Source organism: Harpegnathos saltator, unplaced genomic scaffold, assembly GCF_003227715.2.
Source record: "Harpegnathos saltator strain DR-91 unplaced genomic scaffold, Hsal_v8.6 scaffold8, whole genome shotgun sequence".
In the NCBI taxonomy this organism is placed as follows: Eukaryota; Metazoa; Arthropoda; class Insecta; order Hymenoptera; family Formicidae; genus Harpegnathos; species Harpegnathos saltator.
The window spans coordinates 1,539,695-1,551,966 of record NW_020230648.1 but is presented as its reverse complement, the minus strand read 5'-3'; the positions used below and the strand labels follow the sequence as shown (position 1 = coordinate 1,551,966).

Sequence of the window (12,272 nt, the reverse complement as noted above, 5' to 3'; positions counted from 1 at the left end):
CTTCGTTCACCATTCGAGTTTGAGACTCCTTGGCGGGAGAGATGTGCTTGTGTATCAACTCGTAAGGCTCGTACCTGAAGAAATACGGTCGCGGTGCTAGCACCGGCCTGACTGATGGCGCTGCACACGTAGTGGCCTTCGTCTTTCCTGACGGTGGCCTTGATACTCAGGCTTCCGTCTTCCGTGACGGTGTAATGGCTTTGATACGTGTTGCCGGGGAACATTAGCTCCTGAGAGCCCTCCCGGGTCCAGAATATCGACGGCTTCGGGGCGCCGCGAGCCGCGCACGAGATGGTGACGTCGGTGCCGGCGCTCACCGTCTCGTCCTTGGGGAAGTTGGTGAATACTGGCTTCGCTGTGACAAACGAATGAAATTCGACACAGAGCGCGACATATCAGCCCCGCTTGCTTCCTCGTGCAGCTCCCGCATCGCAGATCCCGAGAGTCGTCGCCCGGTAGAAGCCGCCCGCGGCGCTTTGATCGCCGATCTGTGATTTTTCGACCGGCGAGCCGGCCGGCCGGCCGGCCGCGAATCGCCCATCTTGCTTTACACATCGATTATACGGGACACACGGCGGGGGGGCGAGGGGGGGAGGGCTACCCGTCGACTAACGATGCCGCGCTAAATTATTTTAATTTGGCTAATACCCGTAAATCGGCGATGGCGCGTTAAGCCGACGCGGCTAATTAAGAAGACATACCGTCGCCGCCGCCGCCAGCCAGTTTAATCCGCGATTAACGCCATCGCCGGCAGAATTCGAATTTCATGCGAAATTACCGGGGTATCGAACCTATTGATTTCCCGGAACAAGCGACACGAATCCACCGCGAATCCCCGCGGCAACTCTCTCCCCCTCGCGACTCGAGCGCGCAAAGTGCCGACGATTGCGCTTCTCTCGCGACATCTTCTCCCGTGCTTCCTCGACGACGACTCGGTGGTTGGAGGGTGATTTTCCTCCGGTCCACGTGCAGGCCGATCGGAAGTCGAGGCGTACATTCGGCGCTGAATACGCCGCAATAATACGCGCTCGTCTTCAGCCCTCGGCCTTCAGCCAAACCCCCTTCCTTCGTTAAGCGTCGTGAGCGCTTACCGAGCGCGAGCGCGCGTAATTAATTTCACGGTCGAGCGGTCGCTGCTCGAGCAGGCCGCGGAAGGAAGAGGAAGTGGGACGGAGATGGATAGGTGGAGAGAGAGCGGGGAGTGGGATGGGGACGGGGGGGGAGATTAGCTACTCACAATGCACGGTAAGAGTGGCGCTCGCTGATATGGTGCCGACGCCGTTCTCGGCCTGGCAGATGTACGTGCCGTGATCTTGGGGATTCACCCGCTCGATGCGTAGACTCTTGTCGTCCAGGATGTGCGCCCTACCTATGGGCATCTTGCCGTCGCTCCGCCGCCACAGGATCTCCGGCGGTGGGTCGCCGCCCACCCTGCAGGCGAATTCCGCCGTCTGATCCGTGAGGATCGTCTGGTTCGACGGCGTGGTTAAGAAGAACGGCTTCACTGCAAGACAGAGCGAGGATTTGGCGGAGCTCTGATATCACGGAACGCGACGGCGTCTCCTCCCGGTGAGCTGGCCCTCTCCGGTCTTTTTGCTCGCGGCTTTTCATCGAATCTCCAAACCCACACGCACACACACACACACACACATACACACACGCGCGCGCGCGCGCGATGCCATCACCGCGGCAGCTCGATTACTATCGATTTAAGACGCCGCGACTGCTGAGAGGTGGGATTTGTGTGTATTGCGTATATCAGGAACTTGCGGAAGGTTGTCGGGTCGTCGCGGTGAAGCAGGCTCGAGAAGTCATCTCGCGCAGGTGGAGTCGGATAATTAGCCGTGCAATGGCGGAAATCGGTGGGCGAGGCACACGGTGTGCGCCCTGAGAGGGAAAAGTATCGGGTGTTTGTGACGAAAATTGCGCGGTGTGGCGATTGCAGCCGGCTGCGAGCACTCCTGCGTGGTAGACGTAAAATGCAAACCCGAGTGTGTTATTTTGACACGTATCCGACTAGAAATTTTGATCAGTACCTCATTTCACCTAACATTGATAAGGACCTAATAGGGTGAATGGAAGGTAATCCTAAGCAAGTCAATCCTTAAAATGTTCTAACGACAAATGAGTAAGGAAGACCTTTATGAGGTTATAATGATTGGGTCCGCATTAGGTAGTACACTTAATGTACCAACCCAGTGTATGATATAATATGGTTCAGTTAATCAGGTCCTTGTTGGGATCTTATTCATTGTGCCTAATATGATTTGCATTATCATGTTTTAACAAAACAATTTTTGGGTGTCATTTCCAAATATAAAGATGTTTGCATTGAAAAAACATTTCAGATCACTTGAATATATTTGTAAAATGTTGTAGAAACTATTCTTTTTTTAGCAGTCAATAAAGAGTTGTAAAATTAACGTGACGATGCAACTTTTTCTCTCTAACACTACTTTATGTCTCGTCACCTTGTGATACTTTATGAACTTGTGATATTCATTTTATGTTTCTTTTCCGAAACATTTTACAAGTATTCTTTTACAAATAAGCGATCTAAAATATTATTTCATGCAAATATCTTTTTATATGGAAAGAAATGACATGAAAGAATTTTCAGCGTGTCATTTCTTATTTCCAATGTCATCATCCAATCTAGCCGTGGCGAGTAATCAGGAGCCATAATTGGAAAAAGAAAAAAAAACGTAACAAGGATTCCATAAGGTAACTCAATAAGGACCTGACTATGAATCCTTACTAAGGTCCTGATATCCACGCTGCATTACATGACTTACTAGGACCCGATAGTATTACCTTATTGGGATCCAATGTCCAAATGAGGTTAACCTGATCAGGACCATGGGATAAATTTCTAGTCGGGTATAAGCTGAAGCTTTCTTCACGCGTTTCTTGTCGTCTGAAATCACGTCATTTGATGCATTTCGATATCACTTAACGCGTTTAAACGCGTTAAACGACGTGTGATTTAAGACGACAAGACACGCGTAAAGGAAGCTTCAGCTTATACGCGTCAAAATAACACACTCGGGTTTGCAGTGTAGTCTTGCTGATACGCTGCTCTTACGTTTTGCAGGAACAAGGAAAAAAGATACCTGACACCGGGGGAATGACTGCTGCAGTTTGCGTCGAGGTGAAGAAGTGATTTTCCCTCGGTTGCATATTTCCGCTGCTATCGATGAAACGAGCGTGTCGAGAGAAGGCCCGGCCGATCTCTCGCGAGCTCTCGACGTATGCACAATCGCACATAAATGACAAGTAAACACACGGACGGACGGACACACGTTCTCCACCTCGTCGTCGCGTCGCCCGCCGTGAGAAATGGGATTGCGCTCGCGGCGCGCGTTTCGCGTAATAACTTATCGCTCTTACCGTGAACCGTGAGAGTCGCTATCGCGGACTCCTTGGCGCCGACCATATTCTCGGCGATGCACTGGTATTTGCCCTGATCGGTTTGCCTCACGTCGGATATCATCAGGTTGCCCCCGTCCACGAGAGTTATCCTGAAAGGCCCGATGAACGATTAATCAAGATGCGAGACGTTTTCCATTCGATAAGGGCGGCGACTAAAATTACGACGATTAATTTCCGCTCGCCTGCTACAAGCTCGACGGCACCGAGAGCGCCGTGAAAGAGAGAGGGAGAGGAAGAGAGAGAGAGAGAGAGAGAAAGAGAGAGAATGAGCACCCGGACGGGGGAGATTTGCCGTAATGATTTCGGGATATACCTTCCGTCGACTGCACGGTCTTGTTATTGTTATTAGCGTTACTGCTATGTTATTATTACATCGCTTACTGCTATTATTTTACATACATATTGCGTTATATTAAATCAATCTATCAACATGTAAACATTCACTCCGACGTAACAGACCGTTGCGCGTTGGATCTTTATGCGTCGAGAATCTAATAATCCCTCGTAAATAAACGACGAATGTAAAATCGGCGCACGGCCGGGCGAAATTTATAGGCGGAATTTCGGAGACGAATCATCGGTCGGTTCGGCGACAAATTTAACGTCCGCGGCACGTTGAACGCCGTCGCGGTGGTCACGAGTGATATATATTTTTTTTTCGTTAAAACAGGAGAGGAATTGGCGCACAGGAAAAGTGCGCACCAGCGTCCGTAATTTTCTTCCCGATGAGCGAGTTGAAAGACGCGCACGCGTCTCGAATCGCATTTCTCTCCCATTTCCCGGCTCGGACGATTCGATCCGTCAGTCGAGAGTTTCTTTTCGCGCAGTCCATGGAAATCGAGGCGGAGTCGCGACGTGTTAATCGCGCGCCATTTTCCTCAAAAGAGCACGCCGCGCGCGATTTCATCGCACCGCGAGCAAAATCAGTCCGAGATATCGATCTCGGTAGAAATCGATGTCTCATCGTGGAAGTGTGTCTCGGTAGAAATTACGGCCGTTCTCTCTCTCTCTCTCTCTCTCTCTCTCTGTGTGTGTGTGCCAGTTGCATCTCCCGATATAAAAAGGTAACAGCGGCATATGATATGTGGCGCATGAGGCCATCATATCATCGACGCGCTCGCATGCGAGGCGCGTTTCACCGGAAACGCGGAGAATCGACTTTCGGCGCGGCCCCGTAAACACGTATTCGCGATCCGATATTGTTATATTTATGCGCGGGCGTAAAGCGAGCAAACGTATTCAAGGCTGCGTACTTGACATTCCTACCAGCCACTTCTCTCCCACTTGCCCCCTGCCACTTCCGTTCTCCACGTTGCCTCGGCGCCTCCGAGATTAAACGGCCGTCTCACCGGGGGTGTACGCACATATTTCGCATATGGAGAGCATTCGCGACGACGCGCCGCGCTGCGCCGTGCCGCACACTATCGATCGATAGCTCTCGATCGCGGTCTCTAATTTATAGTGTCAATTAATTTTCGCGCCGGTGGTGTTCGATTACCTCCTCCTCTCTTAACCTCCTCCTCCTCCTCCTCTCTCCTTCCCTCTCGCTCGCCGCTTCGCTCCCCCATCTCGCTCTCCGTTCTTCCGTCGCTCTCTCGCTGTTCTCCGTTTTACCTCGCTCCGAAGAGAGCGGGGAGGAAGAGAGCGAAGCGCGGTCTCGGCGTTCCGATACGGCCGGATTTAATTCCTATCGGTTGTCCTAATTTATCGCGGCTTCGGGGTTCTATCGGTAAATCCGGAAGAGGAGAGGAGGGACGGCGAGGAAGGGGAGGAGAAAGGAAGGGGGGACCGGAGACGGGTCCACGTGGGGCGCCGCGACGGAGGAGAGCACCTATTGATCGAGACGAAGGAGAGGAAAATAGCCGTCGAAACGAGTGAGCGAGCGAGCGAGCGAGTGAGCGAATGAACACGTGCGTATGTGTGTGTGTGTGTGTGTGTGTGTGTGTGTGCGCGCGCGCGCGAACGAGCTTCGTTTCGTTTCTCGTTTCGTACCGTACCGTTTCGAGGCACGAGAGCCGGCAGAAAAAATGTCTCCATTCCCGTTCCGCGTCGGAGCTTCATCCCCTTGGAAATCCGAAAGGGAAGGAAAGGAAGAAAGAGAGAAAGAAAAAGGGAAAATCGTTTATCTTATATGCCGCGCGTCCCCTCGGGAGGCGTTAAGCCAACGGTGTACAATACGGTATAGACGACACACGGTAAATGGGAGTAATTACACAAAATAGCGCGATAAACCGTACACGCGGAGGAACTTTGCCCCCACTTCCGCCCCCGCTGTGCTATACGAGAGTAGACAACGGCGAAGGGATGAAAATCGCGATGCCGCGACAATCCGACGCGACACCGACGAATAATTGGCCGATCGAAACATTTATATTTTCCCGGATGTGTCGCCGAACGTTTCCTCTCTTTCGTTGTCGCTGTCGGACGCGAGACGCGAGAGCGCGGATAAATCTCACCGGGCGACTTTTCACCCTGCGCACATTTGGGAACTTTCGTAATAAGAATTTTTTTTTATCTCCGACGGTTTCTCCAACCGCGCGGGACGAGGGCCGGAGGAGGAGGAGGAGGAGGAGGAGGAGGAGGAAGGTAGGTCCGTCGACATTCCGCGCAAGAGGGACGGAGACGGCGAAACTAAGAGGCGTTCAGCGCCCCATGAAACTTTGATCGAGTCGATCCACGGGGACTCGGGGGCGCGGGAGGGCGGGGAGAAAAATCGGTCGTCGTTCGGAGATACGAATGGCGAGCGCGAAAGTGTGTGCCTGCCGCGGGTACTTACGTGTGCGTGTGTGCGTGCGTGAGAGCGCACGCGTACGCGCTTACGCTTAAAAGCTCGATCCCGGCGACGTGATGGAACGGGGGGCGGGGGGAGCGCGAAACAGTTGAAAATTCCTAGCGAGCTGAATTTATACGCGATTCCGCCGATTTGCGAGTCTCTCGAGTCTTTTTCCGCGCGCGAGCCGTCTAGCGACAGATAAATACGGAACATGGTCCGTATATCGATCTTCCTCGGCCCTGCGCTCCCACCTCGCTGCTGCTCGTTCTTTTATTTCGTAGGATTTGTAGGATATCAAGTAAAAAAGGAAGGAACGTGTATGGAGATCTACGGATATAATAACGCGTATTGACGGATAATTTATCGTGTCAAACGACACATTCCGACGTGACACTTTATCGACGCGCGAGTGTCCACACTCTTCTTTCTCTCTTTCTCTCTCCATCCGACGAATTCGTACGTTCCGGCTAATAAAAATTGCAGATTCGGATCCGACCGAGTTGGCGCCGCAAATAGAAACCGCGCGATATTAATCTCATTTCCGTCCCGAGAGCGATGTAGCGAGTCGTCGCTACATTCGAGCCGAACGTCCACTGGGACGTTTCAGAGTGTGACAATCTGGAAGCCGGGTGTCTACGAGAATATTCGAGTCGCTTATTCAGCCGCGTAGAGCGCATTCACACGCCGGCACAAAGTAAATCGCGGATTTACGAATGAGGATAGGCGCGAGAGCACGTAGACGACGGTGCGTGTTGGCGGCAGCGTTTGATACGATTTCCTTTTCTCTTTTTTTGTCCTCTCTCTCTCTCTCTCTCTCTCTCTCTCTCTCTCTCTCTCTCTCTCTCTCTCTCTCTCTCTCTCCCTCTCTCTCTCTCCCCCATTTTTTTTTGCTCCGGCGGCGCCCTTTTACCGGCGTTGCTGTTAGAATTAAGTTAATCCCGCGTTCGCCCCGTCTCACTCTCTCCTCCCTCTCCAACTCTCTCTTTCGCTCGACGTCTATAAAAGTAGATTCCCCTGGCCGTAATCCCACGAGCGTAAAAGTTGCTCTCACCGCCGCGACATTATTACGTAGACATACAGCGCGAAATTCTCATATAGATGGTCTCTCTCGTTCCCTCCCTACCCCTCTCTCTCTCTCTCTCTCTCTCTCTCTCTCTCATACACGCTCGTGTGAGCAATTTAATCGGGGGTGGGCCGGCCCGGCGGCTGCAAGCGCGGGTGCGACGGCGGGCGGGCGGGCGAGCGACGCGCTTTTAAAGGGTCCGCGCGCGCAAATTGTGCACAGAGTATACTTATTGTTGTTTCATTTCGCGCTCGGGGCCGACCGGCCGGCCGACCCAGCGACAGAGAATCGAATTACAATCGCTCGTGGATTAATATTCAATTACACGTCTATCTCGTGCGCGTGACGCGGAAAACTCGCCGACGGCGTCGCCCGCGCGCGCGCTCGGGATCGACTCGAGAGAGAGAGCCTGTTCCTTTCCGCGCGACAGCTGCCTCTCATCGAACGCGCAACTTGCCGAAAAGGAAGGGGGAGAGAAGAGAGAAGGAGCAGTGTCATGAGAGGCCGCTTCTCTCTCTCTCTCTCTCTCTCTCGCAGGCCCGTCCTCAGCTCGCGGACTGTCACAAAACGAGATCTCGCTCTCCCGTTTAATCGTTACGCTTTTTCGCGTAACGGGCAAACGCAATTTCGTCGCATCTCGGTATGCCGGGAATTCAAAGGGACAACACGCGCAGCGCACGCGGTCGCGACGCGGCACAAAGAAGACTCACCGTTTCGTCGCTTCCAGGTCTATTATGTGACCGTTCCTCTTCCAATGGAGAGTCGGCTCCGGATGGCCGCGAGGTGGTCCGCACTCAAGTAGCGCGGTCTCCCCGGCGGCGACTCTCGTGTTCTGCGGCTCCGCGCGGAACTCGTCTCGCAGCACTGCAACAGACAAGCCGGCGATGCGCCATTGTATTTGCGAAAGGTAACATATCGCGCTGCTGCGACCCGTAACGTCGCCCTTTGCCGCCATCGTGAGCTTGACGATACTTTTCCGCCGCTCGACCTCGGGCCGGACGAGGACGAGAGCATCAGCGCGTTTGTACTTTCTTTCTTTTTCTTTTTTTTTTCAAAAGAAAAAAAGAACGAAAGTAGACCACTTGTATCTCCTTCTTTTTACTTCACATCGAATTATATAGCGCATCGAATTATATATTGAAAAAACGACTATTGCGCGTGCAAGAGCGAAATTGTCGAAACTGCTCTCGTTGCAGCGAGTTCGAAACGGGACAAAAAGCAAGAATGCATTCTCGGCGGAGAGCACGGGACCCCTCCCCCCTCTCCCTCTCTCTCTTTCTTTCTTTCTTATTAGGCCAATTGCTCGACGAATAATTCTTTTGTGCATGGACGAATCCTTTCTGAAAGCTCCGTCGAGCAGCTCCGGCCTGCGATCTTTGGCAACGATCATCGTCTTGCAAAACGCGCGTCTCACAGGGGAAAGAATTCCTCGGAATTATTCAAAGGTCTCTCGGGCGAGGGAAAACGGTAGATGTATCAAACTGATCTGTTTTATCGCCGAGAGAGGATATTTCCAAAGTCGCCTTGTGCGCGCTCCCTGCATTTGCGTATGAAAAGAATAGGACCCATTCTTTCGCCACCGTAAGAATATAGCGGCTAATGAATAAGCGATATCTATATGTGTACACATTGCACGTACATGTGCGCGGTTTCCGCTATTAACAACAAAGTGACACGATGACACGACAGATACGCATCCAATACACGGGCTTTCAATGAGAGCCCCGACTTTTTCCAGGCTCTCCGAAACTCGCTCCGCTCCCTGCTGCGGCCGTTTGCATTTACGCGATACATGATGACGATTGGTTTGTCGTCCCGATGACATATCGTATGATATATCGTCATATCGTGTCATGTTGTATCATCATATCGTGTCACATATTCGGGGATATAAAGGCCGGTGACGACTTCCAGCCCGGCGAAAAGCCAACTTTGTTATCGCCGTATCGAAACTTAAATTACGCGCATTCAAGCGAGAGTCAGAATTATTCCTGAGATGACGCGCGCGAGTGACACGAGAAGCGCATAGCAGCGTAGAACGCAGCCGGCGTAGAAGCCCACCGCGTGCCGAACTGGAGAAGCTACGAATTGAAATTGGAGACAAGCGGAGGGTAGGTACAGCAGGAGGAGAGTAAGAGAGAAAGGGAGGGACGCGGAAGATGGGGTGCTTTGGTAGACGGCAAGGACGGTTTGAAAAACGTGGGTCGCTATCTCGGGATGCCGAGACCCCTAACGATTCCGACGTGAATCAAATGTAACGCAATTTCTCAGAGAACGAGGGAGGGATAAAGGGTCGTCGTCGTCGTCGTCGTCGTCGTCGTCGTCGTCGTCGCCGTCGCCGACGCCGTCGACTCGGGTCCAGCTTTCAACCCCTTTCGTCGTGCGGCAGTAGCACTCTGTAAACTTTCCCCGGGTCGACGCGCGCAAGGTCGGGCCCTTGCCTTCCTTTCGCTCGCTCGTTCTCTTCCAGTTGTACGCGCGCGCCATATATACCTGTATGTGTCCCACGGCTCGTATATACCAAATTTACGTGAATCCCATAGCTAAAGCGCGCGCGCGCGCGCGCGGGCGGACGTGCAGCACAGGCGCGGCGGCGGCGGCGGTGAAAAATGAGGACCGCATCTCCGCGGGCCAGGTATACGTCACGTAAATGGGCGCACGATGCATACGGAATCAGGATCGGGATCAACGAGCCACTCTTTATACCCAGAGCTTGCCGGATCATTCCGGGGACCATTATTGCCGCGCGCACTATCTCGCGCGATCCAGTCCGCGATCGCTCCTCGTCGAGTGTCACCTCGCCGCCGCGCCGCGCGAATCGCGCTCGTTAAGCCCCGTCAGAATCGCGGGATCGCTCTCGCGAGAAATGCACCAGCGGGTCGTCGCAATTAATCGGCGCGGCGCGGCGCGAAGTCGTCGAGGCCGAGGGGAAGGGGAGAAGAAAAGACGAACGAACGGAGCGCGGCCGCGAATCTCTCGGATTTGTCTCGCATTTACATTCGGCGCGAGCGGCGCGCGACTCGAATTGATAATGCGACACGCTCGCGGCCGGCGCCGCGCGAATGTCGCGACATTACGGGCGTATGTCCGCGAGAGAGAGAGAGAGAGAGAGAGAGAGAGAGAGAGCCGCGGCTAAAATTAGACCGCGCGCGCCGTGAAATTATCTGGTCGTCGCTGCGTATCCGCGCTCGCGGCCGCATTTACATAGGAATGGAACGGCGCAAGGAGCGCGCGCTTTATTTATGCCGCGCGCGCGCGCCGGTTCTCGTTCTCTCACGCGATCCTATTTTTCGAGCGCGGCCGCGACACCCGTTTGCGCGCCGGCCGGCTTTTCGGCCTCGCTTCGCCGGTTCGCGTCCTTTCGCGCGCGAGCCGCCCGCTCGGCCGAAGGTCCTCCTCCGTTGACTTAGTCTTTGGAATCTATATTCCCAACCGGCGGAAACTGCCGCCGCGCCGCGAGTCTCGCAGGTGATCGCGAGCGGCGCCGCTTGGAACGCGAAGCGTCGAGCGAAGAAAACTCGCCACCGCCGCCGCCGCCGCCGCCCCGATCGCGTCCCAAGACTTTTCACGTCTTCCGCTCAGACGCGGATTGAGTCTCGTCGTGTGTCTCTGCGAGCGAGCGAACGAGCGATCGATATCATCCGCACTGCCGCGGCCATCCCGAATCTCCCCCGCGTGCGTTTCCCGTCGCCGATGGTCCCGCGCGCGCGCATAATCGATACTCGGCTCGGTTGGAGTCGAAAAGAGAAAAAAGCAAGAGGGAAAAACAGGGAAAAGGAGCAGAAAAAAAAGGGGGATCGTTTTATCGCCGCGCGCCGCTGCGCGCCTTCCGAGCCACTACTATACGCAACAGCTCCGCCACAATCGGCATGTGTAAGCGTGTGTATTCTCCCGGCGTCGTGGATCGTTAGTCGCCGTGACCACGTACGTGTACGCACGTGCTCACGCACCACACACACACACACACACACACACACACACACACACACTGCCAAGCTCCCTTCCGTGTAATGCTGTTAATTCGCTATTGTAGCGATATCGCTGCTAATGGCTTCGGCAGCGAGGACCAAGGTATCGAGTGAATTTCGATGACGCCGTATTATGATCGCGCGGCGCTGAATGCGCGTTAATGAAGCGCGCAGCCGGTCGTAACGAATAATATCTGACGGCCGCGACTCGGGCTAATTACGCGACGAAAGGCGCGAGCGAACGAAAAGCGTCTGCAGGAGATCGCGGAGGAGTGGGTGCATCGCCGAAGATGGGAGAGACCAGGCGTGGCCGATCGGCGACTCCTGCGCGGCGCGGCTCTCCTTAGTCCACTCTCGGAATCTCCTCGAGTGTAACTCCAGTCGAAATGACGAGTCTCTCTCTCTCTCTCTCTCTCTCTCTCTCTCTCTCGCTCTCTCTCTCTCTCTCTCTCTCTCTCTCTCTCTCTCTCTCTCTCTCTCTCTCGGAGAGTCGAGCGGCTCTTCGCTCATTTAGAGCGAACTTGCCACTCTGACGTATCCGAATAATGTTCTCACGCCGCCGTGGAGTCGGCAGCTCCGATACAGAAAAGCGAAGTGTCAAACCCGTGGCAGAAAATGCTCTTTGAGAATAGCGTGAAAATGATGAAAATATTCATTTCCCCGATGGAAGGTTTGTCCTACTTTCTCGCTCGTTATACTCCCCCGATACGAAAACGTAAAAACGGACGAGCGAGAAAAGTTGAGAAATTTTTTAATTTTCCGTCAGAAATTCGCGCGCTACCACCCCCCTTCCCCGCCTATCCTTCTCGCTCGTTACACATTTTCCTGATTTGAGAATGCGAAAATCGGTAGGAAACTTGCAGATTTTTTAATCCCCCCCCCCGCTCCCGCTGAAATTTCGCCGTTACCTCTTCGCTCGTTACGTATTCTCCTGATAAAACTCGAATATTATGTAATATTATATAAGTATTATAGCAAATTATAAAGAGAATACATATTATATAAGTGTTATTATAAAATTATAAAATTATAAAGG

General features: G+C 53.3%; 1 protein-coding gene across 1 annotated transcript in view; it reads right to left on the bottom strand.

Moving 5' to 3' along the window:
* The window catches only part of LOC105181665 (roundabout homolog 2), a 104,895-nt gene that overhangs the window by 12,487 nt on the left and 80,136 nt on the right, over window positions 1-12,272 (bottom strand). The window contains exons 3-6 of the mRNA XM_011138577.3: window positions 7,979-8,132; window positions 3,391-3,521; window positions 1,238-1,504; window positions 75-355 (exon numbers count right to left, since the gene is read on the bottom strand). Coding sequence (XP_011136879.2) covers window positions 75-355; window positions 1,238-1,504; window positions 3,391-3,521; window positions 7,979-8,132 — 833 coding nt within the window. The remainder of the gene's footprint in view (window positions 1-74; window positions 356-1,237; window positions 1,505-3,390; window positions 3,522-7,978; window positions 8,133-12,272) is intronic.